At 39.8% G+C, this 20,249-nt stretch overlaps 1 protein-coding gene across 2 annotated transcripts in view; it reads right to left on the reverse strand.

Annotated features, from left to right (window-relative positions):
- Window positions 1-20,249, reverse strand: part of PRKG1 (protein kinase cGMP-dependent 1) — a 1,007,212-nt gene that overhangs the window by 183,171 nt on the left and 803,792 nt on the right. For both annotated transcript variants that reach the window (XM_053305274.1, XM_053305273.1), the window contains exon 8: window positions 1,208-1,273. In XM_053305274.1, coding sequence (XP_053161249.1) covers window positions 1,208-1,273 — 66 coding nt within the window. The remainder of the gene's footprint in view (window positions 1-1,207; window positions 1,274-20,249) is intronic.

Raw genomic sequence — 20,249 nt, forward strand, 5'->3', positions numbered from 1 at the left:
AAGAAAACTATGTTAGGCTGCTACCACAAGATAAATAATTGCTAGTGATTAAAGACTAATTCTGGATTAATTCTACCTATTTGTTTTAATTATGATTAAGCTCCAGTGGCAAAATGTTTGTAGAATATCATTCAAATAAAATATGAGCCATTATTTAGCAGGTTTTCCTCAATAAATATCTGCCGAAGGTGTCTAATTGGTTTCATTAATTCCCTTCTTCCTCTATAGATTTATACAGAATAATGGCCATTTTGGTAACATGGAACCTTTCTTGTAAATGTGTCACAGAATTTATTTAGTCAACAATCCTAATGTCCCCCATCTGTTTATACTGGATAAAGCCCCAGTGCAATTCAGTGAGTCATACATTTAAAAAGCCGACCTATTTCCTTGGAAACAGGATTTTCTAATAGTTCAGTAAATAAAATACATGGTAAAGTTTACTGCTCAGAGCAATCCATAGCTTTTAGTTTACCCTGCTATACATTTGGGGTCATACTTACCTTAGATGAGTGTCAAAACTATTTAAACTTTCTTGCCTAAATTCACATTTAATATATTATTCCACAGGCATGTTTTCAGTAGTATTTCACCTTTCACTTATTTGGTGGTCGTTCTTTTAATTGAGGACTTCATTAAAAGAGCATTGAAGTCATGTAGACCATAATTTAAATGAAAGAGAGGGAAAATGAAACCTGTACAACCAAAGCATTATAGCCTAAATGTAATGATGGAACACATTTAGCAACACAATAACTATATCATACTGATTCAGTATTTAAGGAAGTGTTAGCAACCCAGAGTATGTTTTATTCACATCTCTGGGATGCTTGGAACGGAACAAAAAAATAAATGCATGATTAAGGTGTCAGGAATCTGTGAGACCTCATAGGAATCAACCTTGGAGATCATTTCAGACTCCAGAAACCATCCCTGTATAGTGTACTGCTCTCTAAACAATAATCCTTAATGGAAGTTCATAATTTTTTATTCATGATCAAATACATCTCAGGTTTTGTTGTTGTTGTTTAAAAGAAAACCTGTGACAATTGGGGTCTATTTGCTCCCTGTACCAGATGAGTTGGGTTGTTTTTTTTTTTAAAAAAAAAAATCAAAGTAACGTTAAACAATGTATGTTTCTAAAGTATAACGAAATGAACTTCATTTTGGGAAATTAGTATAATATGTTAAAAAATGGCATACTTACTCTCTGTCGATAACAAGACACATTACAGCTTCTGCAGCAATGACATTGGCCGTCCTGACATCTTCCCTAAAAGGACAACAAAGTACATTTTACACATATCCATCTGCCAACAATCATAATAGCACCATTTAAAACATTAGTGCATTAAGGCATTTTTCAAATGAGAATGGCCTTTTAGAAATTTGTTATATTTTAAAATGTTTACAGAAAACAACATGTTTGTTTAATCCTGTGCCTCCTGCGGGGGGGGGGGGGGGCACCCACACTGAAGTAGTCTTCCTGGCAGATAAACCACTCAGTCATTTATATACCTTTTTACAAATGTATGTTTCCTGATTTTTGGAATCTGTGATGTTGTGGTTCAGTTTGGTAGAAATGGGCAACTTACTCAGCACTATAGGTCCCCAAGGAAGCATAAATGTTTAGCTGAGTGCTATTAACAGAATCTGCATGCCATTTTGATAAATATGGCAAAATATCACACGTTGCTCAGACAGCTGCAACTCAAATGACACAACATTATTGTCTGCTGATGGCAGCAGACCTGCATCTTTAACTGTGGGTCTGCCCTGGACAATATTAAATGGGGAATAGGATTAAGTTTAAAAAGTCAGGGGAGCAGGTAGGTGGAGGGGGCTGAACCACCCCTTCCCCAGACCAATCCCCCTCCACTGGTAAAGGTCCTAGGGGCATCATATTTGGTGGGTAGGTAGATCCCCACCTAGCACCCAAATTTCAAGACAGTGGGGCACATGGTTGATTTTTAATTATTTTTTTAAAAAAGGTTTTACTGATTTTGTATATTTCCACCATAGGAGATAATGGGGATTTGAAGTCGCCCTATCCCAATCCAAACATTGATCCCCAGCTTTGATGCATTTTAAATTTTTATTGGATTTTACAATAGTTTTTAGATTCAAATTACATTTATTTATCTAATTTTACACATAAGTAAATATTGACTTCCTGCTTGCCTATTTGCACGATTCACAATAACTGTTTCTGCGCATATACTATACTGGCCGCCGTGGTTGCATACATTAAAAATGTTAAATTTCTTCTAGAGAACTCTCTTTCAGTTATTCCCAGCAGGAAGGATTCTGGCCTCTTAAGAAATGTCACTTTAAAGATTTTCTTCAGCGCAATGTCTATCATATCCCCAAAAGCCTTTGCCTTCCCACATGACCATCACATATGGAAAAAAGTTCCTTCACATTGTCCACATTTACATTTGCTTGAAACATTTTTATACATTAATGCTAATTTTTTCAGTGTCAGATACCACCTATACATCATCTTATAATAATTTTCTTTTAAAGTATAACATGCAGTAAACTTTAAATCAGTTTTCCATAATTTTTCCCAAGCAGCCATATCTATATTATGACTCACATCTTGAGCCCATTTTATCATAGTCGTCTTCAATCACGTCAAACAAACAGCATCAAAATACAGCCTTAAATCAGGCAGGGTAAGACTACCTCTTTCTTTAGCATCTGTTAAATTTTTAAATTTAATTCTTGGTCTTTTCCCTTGTCAAACAAATTTAGTTATGTACTTTTGCCATTGCTTGAAACAGGTTAGTGTATTAATTATAGGAATAGTCTGAAAAAGAAACAACCCCAGCTTTAATTGTTGTTTTATTTTTAAAAAGCTAAGCTCTAGCCCTTGTAGAAGTGGAGTTATGGAGCACAATGTGTGGTCACTATTTTTCAGGTGTTTGGATTATTTGGTGTCTAATAACTTTTCCTCATAATGAATCTCTATGAGAATTCATTACATGCCTTTATTTCTTCTGTTCATTTTGACTGTCATTGGACAGTGCCAACTGCCATGTGCTAACTACACTCTCTCCCACTGAGTGGGGTACTCAGTGTATTTTTAAGAAATACTGAAGTGTTTAGATTCTTTGTTATTTTCATTACACACCTTCATTTCTTCTGTTCATTTAGACCCCACTGCTTTGTGGGTGGGGGTGGGAAATTAGTGGCATCCCATGTGTCAACTACCCCCCAACCCGCAAACCACTGGGTATTCAGTTTATATTTAGGAGTTGTTGAGGTGTATTGACTCTTTGTTATGTATTGAATCCTCATAGGGATTAATTATGAAGAAAGGTTATTAGACACCAAAGAGTCTAAACACTTGAAAAAATTCCTAGAACATAAACTGAGTAGTACACCACTTCCTTGCGAGTGGGAGGGGGTGTAGTTGGCACATGGGAGTTGACAGTTGTCACTGTCCAAAGACAGTCAAAATGAATAGAAGAAATGAAGGTATGTAATAAATCCTCTTAGGCATTCATTGAGGAAACATTATTATACACCAACGAATCCCAACACTTGAAAAATAGTGATACAATTTTTGCTCCATTGCTCCACTTCTACAGGGACCAGAGCTTATCTTATCTTTTCATATGAAAGCTGGGAATCTGGGGAAATTAACAGGAGGAAGACAAATATTGAATTGATTCGAATAAAATCTGGCGCAAGTCTATTTGGATCCAAATCTAGCCAATGGACCACAAGGGCAATTTGTTCTGTTTCCAAATTGCCCGAATCAGCTAGATTCAGGTACAAATCGATTTGTACCTGAATCAATTCACACATTCCTAATACACATGTATAGTCTTGTACACACATACAGTTCTTTGTATGTTACAGTCAATGCATGTGCAGTGGTACAGTTTTGTCCATCTCCTGCATTTGAGGGGGCTATATCCAAGCTCATTTCTGAAGTGAACACTTGTACACTCATTTGCACCACAACAAGTACTTTTGTATATCTATATAAAATAATGGATGATTCTGAAAATACGTTCATTATATTTGAAAAAATATTCCTCATTTTTCAAAAATAATGTACTCATGATACTGCTGTATTGTTTCATGAAGACCTGTTGTAATTTTAATGTAGAAACCACTTATCACTATCTGTAGAAATACTCTAAGGTTGCCAATCTCCCCTCCTCTCTACAACCACCTGTGCCTCCCAAAAAATATGATCCTGAGGGTCTGACAACCATCAAGGACATATTTTTGGGAGCAAAATGAGCTGCAGAGGGAACAGGGGACTGGCAAAAATCATCCTTCTTTTTCAGCATGCATGGTAGTCCCAATGTAAGACCTTAACTCTTGACATCATAAATCAAAATGCAGTATTGTGATTTCAGAAAGGTTGACTCATATCATTCGGTCCCATTCAAGCCAGGCTATAAACAATCCCTTTTATGTTATATGGTCAGATTTTATGTTATATACTAATCGGGAAAATTATGGTTGTCGTCCCTCCTCTATATGTGGATGGATTGATGAACTGGGGTTATTAAAACAATGAATAGGTTATTTTATCTTGTTTTTGTTTTTCTGTATATCAGGAATTAATTATTTTTTTAAAAAAAATGCAGGAGCTGTCAAGTGGGTAATACAGCCTAGGTTTTTTTTAATATAAAGTATATATTGATAACACTATGGTACCAGCAAACTTACAATTTTACAAAAATGCTGATCTGTTGCATGGCAAATTGTAGAACTTACTGCATATGCAGTTTAATTATTACACTGTATATGCACCCCTTGGTTACCTTTATTGATAGCCACACTATATGCTAGCAAGTGAAAATTGATATTGCATTGCTGAAGTAGGAGTGCTAAGCAGAACTGATATTGGGTTTTTTTCATAGTACATTTCAATACTGGGGTGGGGGGTGGTTCTGTCATGTAATGTTTTCTAAAAGGTCACATACCTAATGAAACCAAAACAAAGCAGAGCTTATAGGAACTTAGTGTAGAAGTTAAACCAAGCTTTTTAAGTGATAAAAAAGAGAAAAGTCTTTACAAAGCAATATAGGAATATTAACCCACATACATTATGTCTTCTATCCAATCATTTTGTCATATATTCAGCAATGTATGGTGCTTATCTTGTTCCACCATAAACCTCCAAGTTAACATCATTTTATTTAAATTGTCAGGTTAGGATGTGAGAAATTATATCAATTCCAAACATGCAGTAAGTTATTAATAATCCCTTTTTTATTAGTCTAAACCAAATGTTCATTATAATACAGCACTAGATAACACTCACAGTGCCCAAGCTAAAAAAACTCCAGCATAAAATCATTATTCAAATATAATTTGAGCACTAACTCTGAGTTTTTTCCATCTTCAAGACCGTAATCCTCATCGCTACTTCCAGATAGATAGCAATCATTCTCAGAGTCACTTTCACTGTCCGAATAGCCCATTGTTAAATGTTTGCATCTACCATTTTCCTTCCCGGGAAAACTACTGCTTCCTTCTGTCCAACAATCCTATGCTGCACTTTGGACTAGCTCTGGAATTTTACAGACCTTCCAGCTTAAAACCTCTAGGCATTGAAAAGGTCACAGCTGCTCTGGGAGTATCTCCTGTGTATCACTGGAAAATGTAAGCAGAATATATTGCTGAGCCTCAAAGAAGCACAGAGTTCATCAACTTGAAGGCACCTCCTCTCATCACCAATACTGCCCTAATGGCTCAGGAGTACTAAACCCTTCTGCTGTCAACAGCAGCAAATGCTTTACACTAGCATATACTTAAAATAACACCTGTTCACTCGCACACACAAGGGACAGAGCTAATCTGAATGCCAAAAGTTTTTTATTATTTTCCTCTCTAGCTCAGCAGTTTCCTCAAATTTCTTGAGGAACAGACACTCCATTTTCCACTACGAACTGAAGATGCACACAGCACTTCTTAAAGGAAAAACTATGATCAGGCAGTGGTTCCTAGAATTGTTTCAGGATGCATATAAAACTGCTCACTAGAACAAATGAGTCATAATGAATATTTTGGTGGAACCAAAAGGCAGGATATAAACATGCATAGTGAAATAATAATAATGGCCCACATGATGCACAATGCAACATTGGGGTTCCTGATAGGCCAGTGCTGCTGCACACGTAGAAGTCAGCTGCAATGGTGTTGCATAAGAGCACAGTTGACAACTATTTATAACAGCATGCCCATACTCGCACAGCAGATGTGCATAAGTGCAGGTATGCTCTTTTAAGTAGTCGCACAACTGTGCTCTTGTACAACGCTCCTGGGGCTGGTTACATGTGTGCAGTAGCACTGGCCAATTGGGAATGTTGGCATTGCCTTGCCCATCATGTGGGCCACTAATAACAACAGCAAAGAAATACACCGCAGACTAGCACTTGGTAGGGTTGCAATGAAGGCCTTGGAAAGGATATTTAGATGCTGTGTTGTGTCTATACCTACAAAGATTACAATCGTTCAGACAATGGTTTTTCCTGTGACACTCTATAGATGCGAAAGCTGGACTTTGAAGAAGCAAGATAGAAAAAGTATTGACACTTTTGAACTTTGGTGCTGGAGAACACTTTTGAGGATACCATGGACTGCCAGGAAAACAAACAAATGGACCATAGAACAAATGAATCCAGAATTTTCACTCAAGGAAAATTTTCCTGGCTGTCCAGGCTCAAACTATCATACTTCGGACACATTATGCGAAAACCCAGCTCCCTTGAGGAGTCCATAATGCTGGGAAAAGTTGAAGGAAAGAGAAGAAGAGGATGACCAGCAGCAAGGTGGATGGACTCGATTACAAGAGCAATGAATGCACCACTGAGAGACCTTAAAGGCCAAGCTGAAGACAGATCATCCTAGAGAGAATCTATCTATGTGGTCACTAAAAGTTGCCACCAACTTGTTGGCAATCAATCAATCAAGTGGAAAGCTTGCTTGTTTGGAAAGGAGTTCCAGAGAAATTGCAGGGAACATTTTTGCCATGGAGACAGCAGCACAGAGACAAGCAGCGATCCTGAGGCTGGATGGTTTAATTTTGAAATGTGGACATTCAGGATGTAGTCCTTTCTCATGGCTCCAGGACTAGAAAGTGTCCTGGAACAGGGCAGACCTAAAGCAGCTGGAGAACAAACAGGATGGGATGCCAAAACCAAAAAGGTCTATGGATTCATCTGCTTGCACATGTCTCAGTTGTTGTGACTCAATTATTGACTCAATTATTTGAGAAGGACCAGGATAACTAAAGAAGCTTGGGAGATTTTTAAACACCTCTATGCTAGTAAGAAAATGAATACTAGTGTTGACCTGATTGTGAGACTGTGCAATATGAAACTCGAGGAACAACAGAATTTAACAGAACATGCTAATCAAGTTCTGGACATTTCAAGGAGGTGTGAAAGGGAAAATGTAAAAATGAAATGATACATTGTGTTTTGGAATCAAGGGAGGAGATTGTTTTGGAATTTCTGATTTCAGGACTTCAGGATTTTTATATGAGAGATGCAGCCTTTAGTGAGCTCTCGGACCAAAAGAGTCAGGCTACATCATTTCAGACCAAACAAAAGATCAAGGTGTACTGGCTGTGTATGAAGCCAGGAAGCCAAGTGAATTGTTCTCAGAACAAAGGCCCTGGCAGTGGTAGACTGGCTGAAAGAAATTCCAAGAGGGATGACTCATCATCCAGAATCTGAAACCAAGAAACACAGAGCTAACAGAGATGCCAAAGAAATAGTAAGAAAAGGATTTGGAGCAATTTTTGAAACTTTTGAATCTGTTGAAAGTAATTGCAAAAATGACTATGGAAACTTAATTGCTGGTAGTGGTGCAACTGAAAATCTAATTAAGGACAAAGAACTGTTCAATGAATTGAACTTGAATTATAAAACTTCAATAAGCCTGGCAGATGGCAAAAAGATTACTGCAGAGAGCAGAGGGAAAGCAAAATTCAGGTGCAAGCTGCCAAAAGGAAGGTGCATAACTTTGAGAATTGAGGAGGCTCTTTATGTGAATTAATATGTGCACTTAAAAGCAGTTCACATTCAATCAAATGTGATGTGCAGAGGCTGAGTAAAGTTCAAAGCTGATTACTGTTATATCAGAGACAAACAGGAGTTGTTAATGAGAGGATCTTTAAAGGAAAGTGGTTTGTATGAAATCAGTTGCATTAACGAGAAAGCCAATGTTGCAAAGGGATGTTTGCATAAGCAATGTGTAACATTGTATCATCAAAGACTTGGGCATAGGGAACTTAAAGTTTTCTTTAATTTCTTGAGATGGGGGATTTAGAAAAGCCTTGAAAATTTAGCCTTGCAATGACAATGTCTCACAATATGTCTGTTTGGAAAGCAAGGAGAGCCATAAAGGCTTACACTAGAAAAGAGAAAAAGAGTCACAGAGCCCCCTAGAGCTGATTTATAGTGATATCTGTGGACCAATGCAAGTTGAATCATAAGGAGGAAACATATTTTTTTACTTTCATTGATGACTACTCCAGATACACTTTTACTTATACACTAAAAGAGAAAAATCAAGTTCTGGAGAAATTTAAGGAGTATATTACAATAGTGAGCAACAAGTTTGGCACAAAACCTCAGAGACTAAGAAATGATAATGGGGGTGAGGTCACATCAAAGGAAATGTGAACAAGCTTTGGGAACTTTTGTTGAAAAGCGGTACATAAATATTCATCATATACATATTTGTCATCTTCATATAAGTGAAAGAACTAGGAAAGAACTTGCATTTCCTATCATTTTGGCATTCAAATAGAAAGAGAAGAAGTTGGAAGTTACTTCTCAATCAGAAATAGAAGATAAAGGATCTTCTAGAATGCCTGGATCTGACAGAAACCAATGAAGTTAATAAATCTCTCCCTCTGAGCTCTCGAAGAAGATATTCCTCTTAGGGGATGGGGCTGCTCTGGAAAGAGCACCTGCGTATTTACATGTGGAAGGTTCCAAATTCCCTCCCTGTCATCTTTAAGATAAGAGCTGAGAAAGACTCCTGCTTGCAACCTTAGATACACCTGCCAGTCTGTGTAGACAATACTGAGCTACCTGTAGATGGACCAATGGTCTGACTTGGTATAAGGCAGATTCCTATGTTCCTATGTGCCTATAAGTATGCATTCTCAGTGATATGCATCGTCATTCGGTGCCAACAAACTGTAGAAAAGTGTGCAAAAACTTCTAAAGGAAAGAGACAGCAATTTGCTCCAGACCAGGGGCCACAGTTTCTTGTGGCTGTAGAATTTTGACAGGAAATACAGTGCCTCCTAAACTGCTCTTTTAGCCATTAGTGTTTCAGGAACTGGCAGCCACAATAAGAAGGCATTGTATGAACTATTCTTTAGAGGTTGCAAACTTCATAAAGGAAGGATTTCATTGCTCAGTAACATATGGGAAGGTGGAAGGAGTAGCAAGGGAATGGATATGATATTCATGATGCAGGACTGTATAATTTATGGTGCCATATGCCATATTTCCTACACATTTTTATCAATTGTCCCTGGAACTCTGCTATGTGTAGCTCTTCAAATGGGCCTCTGATTAAGACAGTGGAGTCTTATCAGAGGTTAGTTGTCTTCTGTATACAATCTGTGCCAAACAGGTGGTTATGCAGAACTGACAGTATTATTATTTTTTAATCCACCAAAGCAGATTCAGATTATAGAGCAGGCAGAAGGAAATTATGTCAGCAGTGTGTAATTCATAGCCATCAGGAAGCCTTCAAGATTAGATACATCTGAAATATCTCCTTTATCATGATTTAGCAATTCACTTCCTTCTGATCCCTTATAGAAGCTCAACGCTGTGGGATTCTTGTTCTTAATTGCCTTGCTGAGCAACACCACAGAAGCTCCAGTGCCAGGTCATGTGTATCATTTCTTTATTAAAGAGGGGTGTTAAGGCAAGTAGCAAAAAATAAAAAAATCCACCATTATAAGCCTCAAAATGTTATTGTTCATACATATGATGACTGCTGAGCTAATAACTTGAAATGTGCTATGTGTGATCTATTTGATAAGATCTACACTTTATTTATTTATTTATTTATTTATTTATTTATTTATTTATTTATTTATTTATTTATTACATTTAAAAACCGCCCCATCTGGAGGCTCTGGGCGGTGTACAACAACTTTTAAAAAGACATAAAAACAGACAATTCAAAACACAGCACTAAAAACAATATAAAACAATTCAAAAACAATTAAAACCATTTTAAACCATTCAAAAAACTTTTTAAAAACAACAACACTTTACAAGCCTTGGAAGGCCAGGCCAAACAAATAAATTTTTAGGGTTCCAGTGGTAACTGGAAATGGACCCTCCCCCAGATGACCTCAATGAGCGATGGGGATCATACCGAAGAAGGCACTCTATAAATTAATCAAATGTGATTAATTTCCAGATGATCTGATAAGAATTCAACTACAGCAAGAAAAAGTGCTGAAAACTGACATACTGACCCCTTTTGCCCAAATTCTATCCAGACATATAATATATTTCTTTCACATTCTGGTGAAAATTACTGATGTACTCTGTCAGGTTTGCCTAGGAATGGCAGCTTTTATTCGTTTGGTGAAGTTTTGAGCAATGGTTCAAAATTTATTAATTAAGGTTTCCCTGCCCCATTAAAGCTCATGGATAGCAAGTGCTGGTGAAGTTATACAGAGAGTGGCTGGTTTGACAACTAAACCAGAATGCTGACATTCTGTTTGCCAGTACTCTGACATTGGCGGGGGCATGAACTTAATAGCTTGTATTGCAGGTGTAATGCCTATTCCCTTAAGTTATGGAATGTGAACTGTCAAGCAACAGTGGGGAAGGGGTGACATGGAATGGACAGGTGGGGGAAAGCCAAGGAAGTTACAGTAGTAGCATTGTCAGGGAGAAGCAGTATTGGTTTGTCAGTGTATGGAATGAATCTGAAACTGTATGCACACAGAAACACACACACACTCACAAATGAACAGAAACACAAAACACACACACACACACCTGCAGCATATGCACACAACACAAATACATGAATGTACATGCAACACAAACACATGAACACAAACAACACATACACAAGCACACAGAAATATACATAGGAAAATTGAACATCTCTCAGCACTATCTTGGAGGTGCCGGGGAGGGAACTTGGAACCTTCTGCTCTTCCCAGAGTGGCTCCATCCCCTGAGGGGAATATCTTGCAGTGCTCACACATCGTCTCCCATTCAGATGCAACCAGTGCAGACACTGCTTAGCTAAGGGGACAAGTCATGCTTGCTACCACAAGACCAGCTCTCTTGTTTCTCTCCATGCATGCATCACAAATGCACAGACAGATGTACACACACAAACATGCATTCAATACATAAAAACACACCCACGCAGAAATACACATGTGCACATCCACAAGCACAGACACAAAACATACACAAGTATGTGCACACACAGAGAAAAACAATATGACAAACACACATGTGGGCCCATACATGCATATGTGTGCACATGTATACAATAGCAATAGCAATAGCACTTACATTTATATACCGCTTTATAGCCGGAGCTCTCTAAGCGGTTTACAATGATTTAGCATATTGCCCCCAACATTCTGGGTACTCATTTTACCGACCTCGGAAGGATGGAAGGCTGAGTCAACCTTGAGCCCCTGGTCAGGATTGAACTTGTAACCTTCTGGTTACAGGGCGGCAGTTTTACCACTGCGCCACCAGGGGCAAATACACACACAAACATGTACACACATGCAAGCAAGTATGCACCTGTTTGCACATGTACGCATTCACACACATACACACAAACATAAATGTTTGCAAATACATGCAAACACATGTACACATATGAAAACACACATGCAAAAACAAGTACATGTGTTCTCTCTCTCTCTCTCTCTCTCTCTCACACACACACACACACACACATACACACACACATTCTGATATGACAGTGTAACATTTTCTGGATTTTTCTTTTTTAACATTTTATTTTCTTGAAAATATACAAACATGGGATAGCATGAGACCAGTGCTTTCACAGGTGGAATTTTCTGTACTGTCCTCCCCCTCCTGTCCCCCCCAATATAGCCCTGAGGGTTAGGGAGTCCCCCAGGAACAGATCTCCAAGAGCAGATTTTGGAGGGATTGTTGAAAATTGCTCCTTCCAATTTGCCAAAATGGTACTTCTTCTATTTGTGGATGTACCAGCCTAGAATGTTCCATATGTGTCTATGTGAATATAAAGAAATAAATTTGGCAGTGGGCTCCAGGAGCTTTAAGAAATCCGCTGCCCTCTATAAGTCATGTGCAGTATCAGAGCGCACATGGCATGCACAGGAGCCATCTGCATGCTGACGCTGCACTGGGCTTCTAGGGATACACACCGCCCCAGCAGGAAGTTACATGGGGCAGTGGAGAGCAGGTAAGGGCGTGCTTTCCTCTTTCTTAAAGCCCCACTGTTGAACCGCCATTCATGCCATTCATGCACAGATACAAAATATATCTATCTATATGTACACACACACACACACAAAAATATATTTGTATTTTATTTATTTATTGTTAAATTTTTACCCCGCTTTTCATTAAGAAAATCTCAAGGTGGCTCACAATAAGATTTAAAAACACGATTATAAAAAAAAGACACATTAAAATATTGAGCTAAAAAGTATAAAAACAATTCTGATTAAAAATATAATAATAGATTAAAACACAAGCATAAAAACAGTACAAAATACATGCAGCAGCAGTGGAGACAATAATATAAAAGCCTGGATAAAAAGCCACAATTTGACATGCTTTGTATGTAAATCTGACATATATGTATTGATATATACGATTTGACATATATGTATGTCTCTCAGAAATGTGGGGCAGAGGGAGAAGGAGATGCTTGATGCTCTTTTGTTAAACAATGATCTTGATGTTTTTAATTACATTTTTTTGGAATTATACGGTTCAAACATTTCCCTCCAGTGTCCCCCCTCCCCATACCCACCCTGCCCAACCTGAGCCAGCCCTCCCCACACCACGCCAGAAGGAGAGAGAAGGAAGACAGGAAATACGAGAAGGAACACATACCTTTGCTTCCATAGATATAGGTAACTTAAAAAGAGTCTTATAATATGTATAGTTCAAGGAAGTTGTCCCAAACTTCTGACAATTTATCTGATTCATTAGCCTTGATAAGGGCCCATTTGTAATGTGCTGATAATCTTGATTTAAAAAAAAAAAAAAAAACAACTCTCAAGCTGGTAGTAGTGGTGGTAGTGTTTTTATGTTGCAAGGAAATCAGAAAATATTTTTTTAAAATTAAAATTGTCTAATCAGATTTTTTAAAAAGATGTTTACTTTTTATAGGCATATCCATGTTGTGTAGGTGTGCTTCTACAGAAACACAAAAAATAAAATAAATTCAAAATGTTTTTAAGCACAAATGTTTGTTTTTATTAAGTTAGCTTTGTTGTATTATTTATTCTCACACAATCTTGTAGAAAGACCCCTAAAAAGAAAGAGGTTTTTCTTTCAGAAAAGCTGATCATCAAAAGTATTTTTATATTTATAAATCTCGGTGGAATAAACATTGCTTTGGGGGCAAAATCTGTTCTCCAAAATCCTTCTTTCTTCCTGAAAGGGGACTGCTGTGGAATACAACACATAATGAAATTTTAGAACAGCAAAGGAGCTGAACTGAAGAAATTTGCTTATCCCTAATATTGCCCAGGAGCTGCTCATTGGACAAGTCTACCATAAGATGCTACTTCAACAATGTCTGTAAATTTAATTGTTTTTTAAAATCATGTCTGGCATCATAAAATATCTTTTTGCCACAGGCAATCTTGAAGAATCAACATTAGGCGTTGATAATATACCTTCTAAACAACTTAGAGTTTCTTATAAATGTTTAACAAAAGCACATTCCTTTGGGCTCAACAAGGGCATTATAATTATTATTAGGAACCAGACCTACTACAATGTACTTAATTTTTATATGCTATCTACATCCTACTGCAGGAGACAAGGATGGGAGCAAAGAAGATTGGTTTGTATACTAAATTCCCAGCTGAAAGAAATGGTAATTCCTCATCATTTCAAACCTGCAAAGTGCCAGTGGCAAAAACATGTTCTATGTTGCCAGAAATTAGCTTTTTTTTAAAAAAAAAACTTTAAAATTAAATTTTACAGACACTATTTCTAAAGTGTCATAAATATTTAATGCAAAGAGCTTCACTCTCACACCTTAAAGAACTCATCCAAGCAAGTGAGCTGTCTTGAAAAGAAATGAACAAGTTTCCAGCGCTCCAGTGGGGGGTGACACTGGTTCGACCTACAGAAAATTATGTTGCTGGGCGTATGATATGAGTGTTAAAAGAGCCATTAGAGCTGTCACCTGCCATATTCCCAGAAGGAAAGGGATGGCTTTCTGTGTTTTACACAGACAATCTCTTGTTGTGGAATATAACTATTCTTTAAAGAGAATTTTAAAATCTGCCTCAACTTTAGGTACTTCAGGTAGGGCGAAGGCTGAACATTTGGATACTCATACATATATGTGCAGTGTTTAGAGGACCACTCTCTACAGTTGGCAGGAGCAGCACCATCTATGGAGACCTTAATAATACAGACACTGTCCAGGCATCCAGGGAAATCAATGCCCTGCTGAACAACTACACTGCACATGCAACACCTTAGAAAGGATGCCTTGCTGGGCAGCCGCACTTGATCAGGGGTGATTTTAATGAAAGGGTTCCTTGCACATGTGCCCCCTCCCCTTGCCCAGATGGAAGCTGTCAAAACGTCTTGTATGGAAACTGCAATTAAAGGTCCTGCATGCCAGACAACATGCCAAGGTGTGTGCTGCAGGTTGCTCAAGTAACACAAGCAAATGGACAGAAACAGACAGGAGATTTGTGGGGATACCTGTTTTTTTATATGACTGGACAATAGGAAGGTTTCCTAGGACATGGTTTCCATGGGTTTTATGCACTAGGTTGGCACATTGGTATTTCTGCCAAGTGACGTGGTATCACTCTCCTGGGATGTGTGATCTTGGTTGGGAAACAACAGAGTTGCCCAGTTCCTGGTGTCACCAGGGCTCCTTATGTTTGTGCACATACTTCTGCAGTCCTTGATTGCTGGAGACCTCTCCTGCTGTGCCCATCATGTCATCCCATCCTTTTTGTGTGGTTTTAAGGCGGGGTATCATAAGATGCAGAGGAAAGCGGGCTTTCCACAGTGTGGTTCTCTCCCTTTAAAATACATTGAAGCTTGGGACATGGCAACGCATAGGAACATAGGAAACTGCCATATACCGAGTCAGACCATTGGTCCATCTAGCTCAATATTGTCTCCACAGACTGGCAGCGGCTTCTCCAAGGTTGTAGGCAGGAATCTCCCTCAGCCCTATCTTGGAGAAGCCAGGGAGGGAACTTGAAACCTTCTGCTCTTCCCAGAGCAGCTTCATCCCCTGAGGGGAATATCTTGCAGTGCTCACACATCAAGTCTCCCATTCAGATTCAACCAGGGCAGACCCTGCTTAGCTATGGGGACAAGTCATGCTTGCTACCTCAAGAACAGCTCTCCTCCTGAGACCAGCTCTCCTCCTGTTGCCAGGCTATTGCAGAGCAATTCATAGACTGTGGAGGGTTGGGCTACTGATCAGAGAGGCAGCCAGCAAGAAGCATGACACACAGAGCTAATGTGTTTCTGAGCTGCCCTCTCTATGGTTTTGTGAGCATCCACAGCACAAAACCCAGGTTATGTTGGCAGTAGAATTCAGACGACATGACACGGCTTTCAAACCTGAGGTTTCAGCAGTGAAACTCACTACAACTAAAGATTCAGATTACGGTTTTTGGTCAAAAACCACAGGTTGTTGGGGTGATGAAACCACGGTTTCACACATTTGGATGACCACAGAACTGAACCTCTGGCACAGTTTCCTCCAGTTTGCCATTACGTCTTGATCACACTACAACCTAAACTCTGAGATCACCATTGAGTTTCAAGGCAATGACCAAGGTCTTGAGAGAATCAATGCACCATGCTGGTTACTATTTAGTAAAGTTATAGTGAAGAACATGGCTAAGATCTGCTGCAGTGCCAAAAAGGTAGGTTGTTATCTCCCCAGAGCAGACTAGAATGGGTTATTATGCAAGCCATGGAACAGAAGTTCAGTGGGGTGTGTGTGTGTGTGTGTGTGTGTGTGTGTGTGTGTGTGTGTGAGAGAGAGAGAGAGAGAGAGAGAGAGAGAGAGAGCAAGAGCGCATAAAGTTCTAAGGGATTTGAAAGCTATAACATTTTCAGTTAGCCAATTATGGTCAATGCCAGATACTTCATGATCAGTATAATTGCATGAGAGTTGAGCCTGAAAGGTCTATTGTTTACACACATGATCAGACATGCTGGCTGACATCCAGACCAAGGGTGTAGCTATAATTGGGCGAACGGGTTCAAAGAACCCGAGCCGTGCCCAATCAGGAGCCGCCATTCACGGCCCTGACACGCCCCACCGCATCTGACGTCGGACATGGGGGCGGTAGTTTAGCTCCCGAGCGGGGGCTGCGTGGCCCCTTCAGGAGTTAAGACTGGTGCTGCGTTTGCAACGCAGCCCAGAAGTGGCTCTTCCCTGCAGGGAAGAGCCGCTCCTGGGCTGCGCTGCGAACGCAGCACCAGCCTTTGTCTAACTGCCGAAGGGGCCGCCCCTTCAGCCGTTAAGCTGCTTCTCCCGAACGGAGCCTCAAGGCTCCGTTCGGGAGCCAGACCACGCCCCCCATCTGACGTGGGGGGCGTGGCTATCCCCTTCGTCTGATGTCAGACGCAGGGGGCGGGGCTCTTGGGTTGCCCGCTGCGGCCGCACATGGGCCGCCACCGGGCTAGCTACGCCCCTGATCCAGACTAATGCAGTACTGTCACTATGAGGGAGGGATGATTTTTACCAGTCTCCCCTTCCATCAGAAGCCCACTGTGCCTACCAAAAATATGTCCCTGAAGGTTGTGTGGACTTCACAAAGAAGGGGAGATTGGTGAAAATCACCCTCCCCACAGCAGCAGCATTGCATAAATTTAGTGTCAGCTACTGTGTACAAGTGGCAGTTTGGCCACTTCTCCACTTGCAATAAGAGTCATGTAATATTGCATGTTTCATCCAATATAAATCCTATTCAGTTCCATGAGACTTTTGCTCCTTTGAATATTGTTAGCCTATTCCCCCCCACCCCAACACTGCAAATAAAAAATGTTATAGCCTTCAGATTCCTTAGAACTCTATTATCAGCCAGTCAGTCAGTGGCTGAATTCAAATGCAACAGGAAAGCTCAGGTCCCTTCACCTCCGATTTCCTTGCCTACACATCCAAATTCAGGAAAATGGAGTTTGCGGGTGGCAAGGGAACCTTCAGTCAGAGCAGAGTTTCACCACTGCAAACTCTCCATTTCTGCGGCACCAGTGTTACAGCTGAACACTAGTACCACTGTTTCGGCCCCACAGAACCAGAGTTGAGGGAGGAAGCTTCTCCCATACTCCGGCCCGACTGGCTGTGTGGAGTGTCCTCCTGTCAAGAAGGAAGCCTGTACAGCCAACTCCCTTGCTGACCACAGAGAGTCTCACTGACTGCAGAGAGGCAGCTCTCCTGAACATCCGGATGTGGATGCGGGAAGGGGACGTGGAACATTCTGCATTACATCTGAAGATAGATGGTCAGTCAGTCAGACTCTCTCTCCCACTCCCTCCCTCCCTTCCTCCCCCCCACACACAGAGTTGAACTTCTGTTCCATGGCTTCCATAGTTAAGGTTAAACTGTTCTATGCAAAGGATAAACTGTCCAAAACTCAAACACATTTAGAATTAAAATCAATACTTTACTAAAGAATCATGTGCCTAAGCATACTGGTTGCATTTGCTTATTGCTATTAATCTAGAATTTTTCTCCTTTAAGTATGCAATTTAATAATTCATAACTTTTTTTTCATTGCAGAAGACTGTAGAGCTGGAAGAACAGTTTCAGATATACGGCGTTGTTTTGGAGTTCAGATCTAAAACTCTCAAGTAATTTGCAAGGCAGGATTGGGCAGAATCTTCTTCCAAGCCAAAATGTGACTTTAGCAGCTAACAATGCCAACCTGGCTGCATTGTACACTTTGCTACTTTGGTTTCTTATTCTCAAAAGCTAAGTTAATGGCTGACTGCTAAGTGCTGAACTAAGGCTCTTGAGTGAACTCATATGATAGCACACCCATGTTTGCCAGAAGTAAACAAGAGAATTAACTCAGTATTTCTTTTAAAGTCAGTGGTCTACATGCTAAGCAGGCTTAGCAGGACAGAGCAAGATCCTGCACAACCTTAACAAACTGGCCATGTTACACAGGCTTAGAAGGGCAAAGCAAGAGCTCTTCCATCACAAGCAGCGGGTAAACTAACTGCGTTCATTTTTGTTGCCAGGAATATATCCCTGAGGGCTGTGCAGTCCTCAGGGACATATTCCTGGTAATGGAAAGGGGTTTTGCAGCAAGGGGAGAGAAGTGAAAATTGCTTCTCCATCCCCCTCTCTGCATGCTGCATGGCAAGTCTTGAGCACAGCTAGTTTGCTGTCTCCTTGGAAGAGCAGAGTTCTTGATCTGCCATTCCAAGCCTGCATTACATGTGGGCCAGTGTGTTAAGGTTATGCAGGTTATGCAGGTGGGCCACACGGTAGTCATCCCAATCCTGATTGTGCTTAAGGACTCTATTGTCCCACCTTGCGACATAATTGCATTCAAAATATCTCCCCTGCATTTCAAATATTTCTAGAAATCCTGAGTTTTGCATGAGAATAAGCCAATATAGAAACACGATATTTACTCTGGATGTATATACCTTTTGCAAACATCCAGTAAGGCTGAGTGTCTGTATAAGAATGCAAGAGTACATCCAGTTAAATGCTTAGGAAACAGGGCAACAATATTAATAATTGATTAATTAAGCATATTAATCTACAGCACATTGAAGATGAATTTATCAAACTTCCAGATTACTTTTAAAAACAAACAAGTTTGCAGCCTTCTTATTTCATTTAAATTTCACAGAAATTTCCTAAGTGTAATTTGTAATTAACCTCTACATAAGGCAGATTCTCTAGCTCATTCAGATAATATAACAAAGATGGAAGGGAAGCATTGAAGAAAATGAGCACATAGTTCCATAAGTGTCAGATCTTATTATAATGATATTCAGCAACTGTCAACCATGCATTTTGACTCTTTTTCCATTTTTTTGTAGGTCACTTTTAATATTAATTGAATACTCTATTTCAACTATCTGAGTTGAAATATGGGCGGTATCAGAGATTCCCTAATTTTGAAATTCTGTTTGAAAATACTATCACTAGCAGATGCTTGTTTAGCCCCAATGCTAATCAACACCTTTGTCTGCTTTCGATTGTTTTTATTCTGCCTTCATTGCGTTCAACCTCATTCATCCGCAGGGCTGTTCATCTGATTGGGTGTGAAACTCATGTGATCTGTTTGTGGGTGACAATGACATCACCACATCACGGACACTTATACATGTAGTGTTGTCATTTCACCCATAAAATCACCACAGTGAGTCACTACAGATTAAACGGCACTGAGAGCTCATGAGGCAGAGGACATTCAAAGGTCAAGAAAAAAGAAAATGGTACTGAGGAGCAACAGCACTCAGGTTAACAAAAGTGCTACTGGATCTGTTACTACTAGATTCTGTGCCATTCCCCTCCCTGATTTAAGAGCAAAGACTCAATGTACAGAACCGTTAAAGAAGCTAAAATCCCTGTAATGGGAGGGATTTTAGTCAGTGCCTGTTCGCCTTCAACCCTAAAGAGGTAGGATGAAGGGAAACCAAATTAAAATCCCTGCTCAGCCATGAAACTCACTGCATGATTGGGCCACTAACTTCTCTCTCAATGTGACCTATGTCACAGGGTTGTCGTGAAGATAAACATAACCATGTACACTGCTCTGGGCTCCTTGGAGGAAGATCAGAATATAAATGTAAAAATAAAAATAAACTTTGATAATGTTTTATATGGTCTCTTTGTGGTGACCTGCCCCACTAATACCCAGTGGGCCACTCTATAACCTCCCTGCTGCCACCAGCCCGAGTATCCCACAGTTACTGAACTATCCCATAGAATTTTCTCTCTTGAGGTAGGCAGTGTTTTGGCATAGGCATGGCACCACTCCCAGAGAGATGTAATACTTG

This window comes from Hemicordylus capensis, chromosome 3 (genome assembly GCF_027244095.1).
Source record: "Hemicordylus capensis ecotype Gifberg chromosome 3, rHemCap1.1.pri, whole genome shotgun sequence".
Lineage (NCBI taxonomy): Eukaryota > Metazoa > Chordata > Lepidosauria > Squamata > Cordylidae > Hemicordylus > Hemicordylus capensis.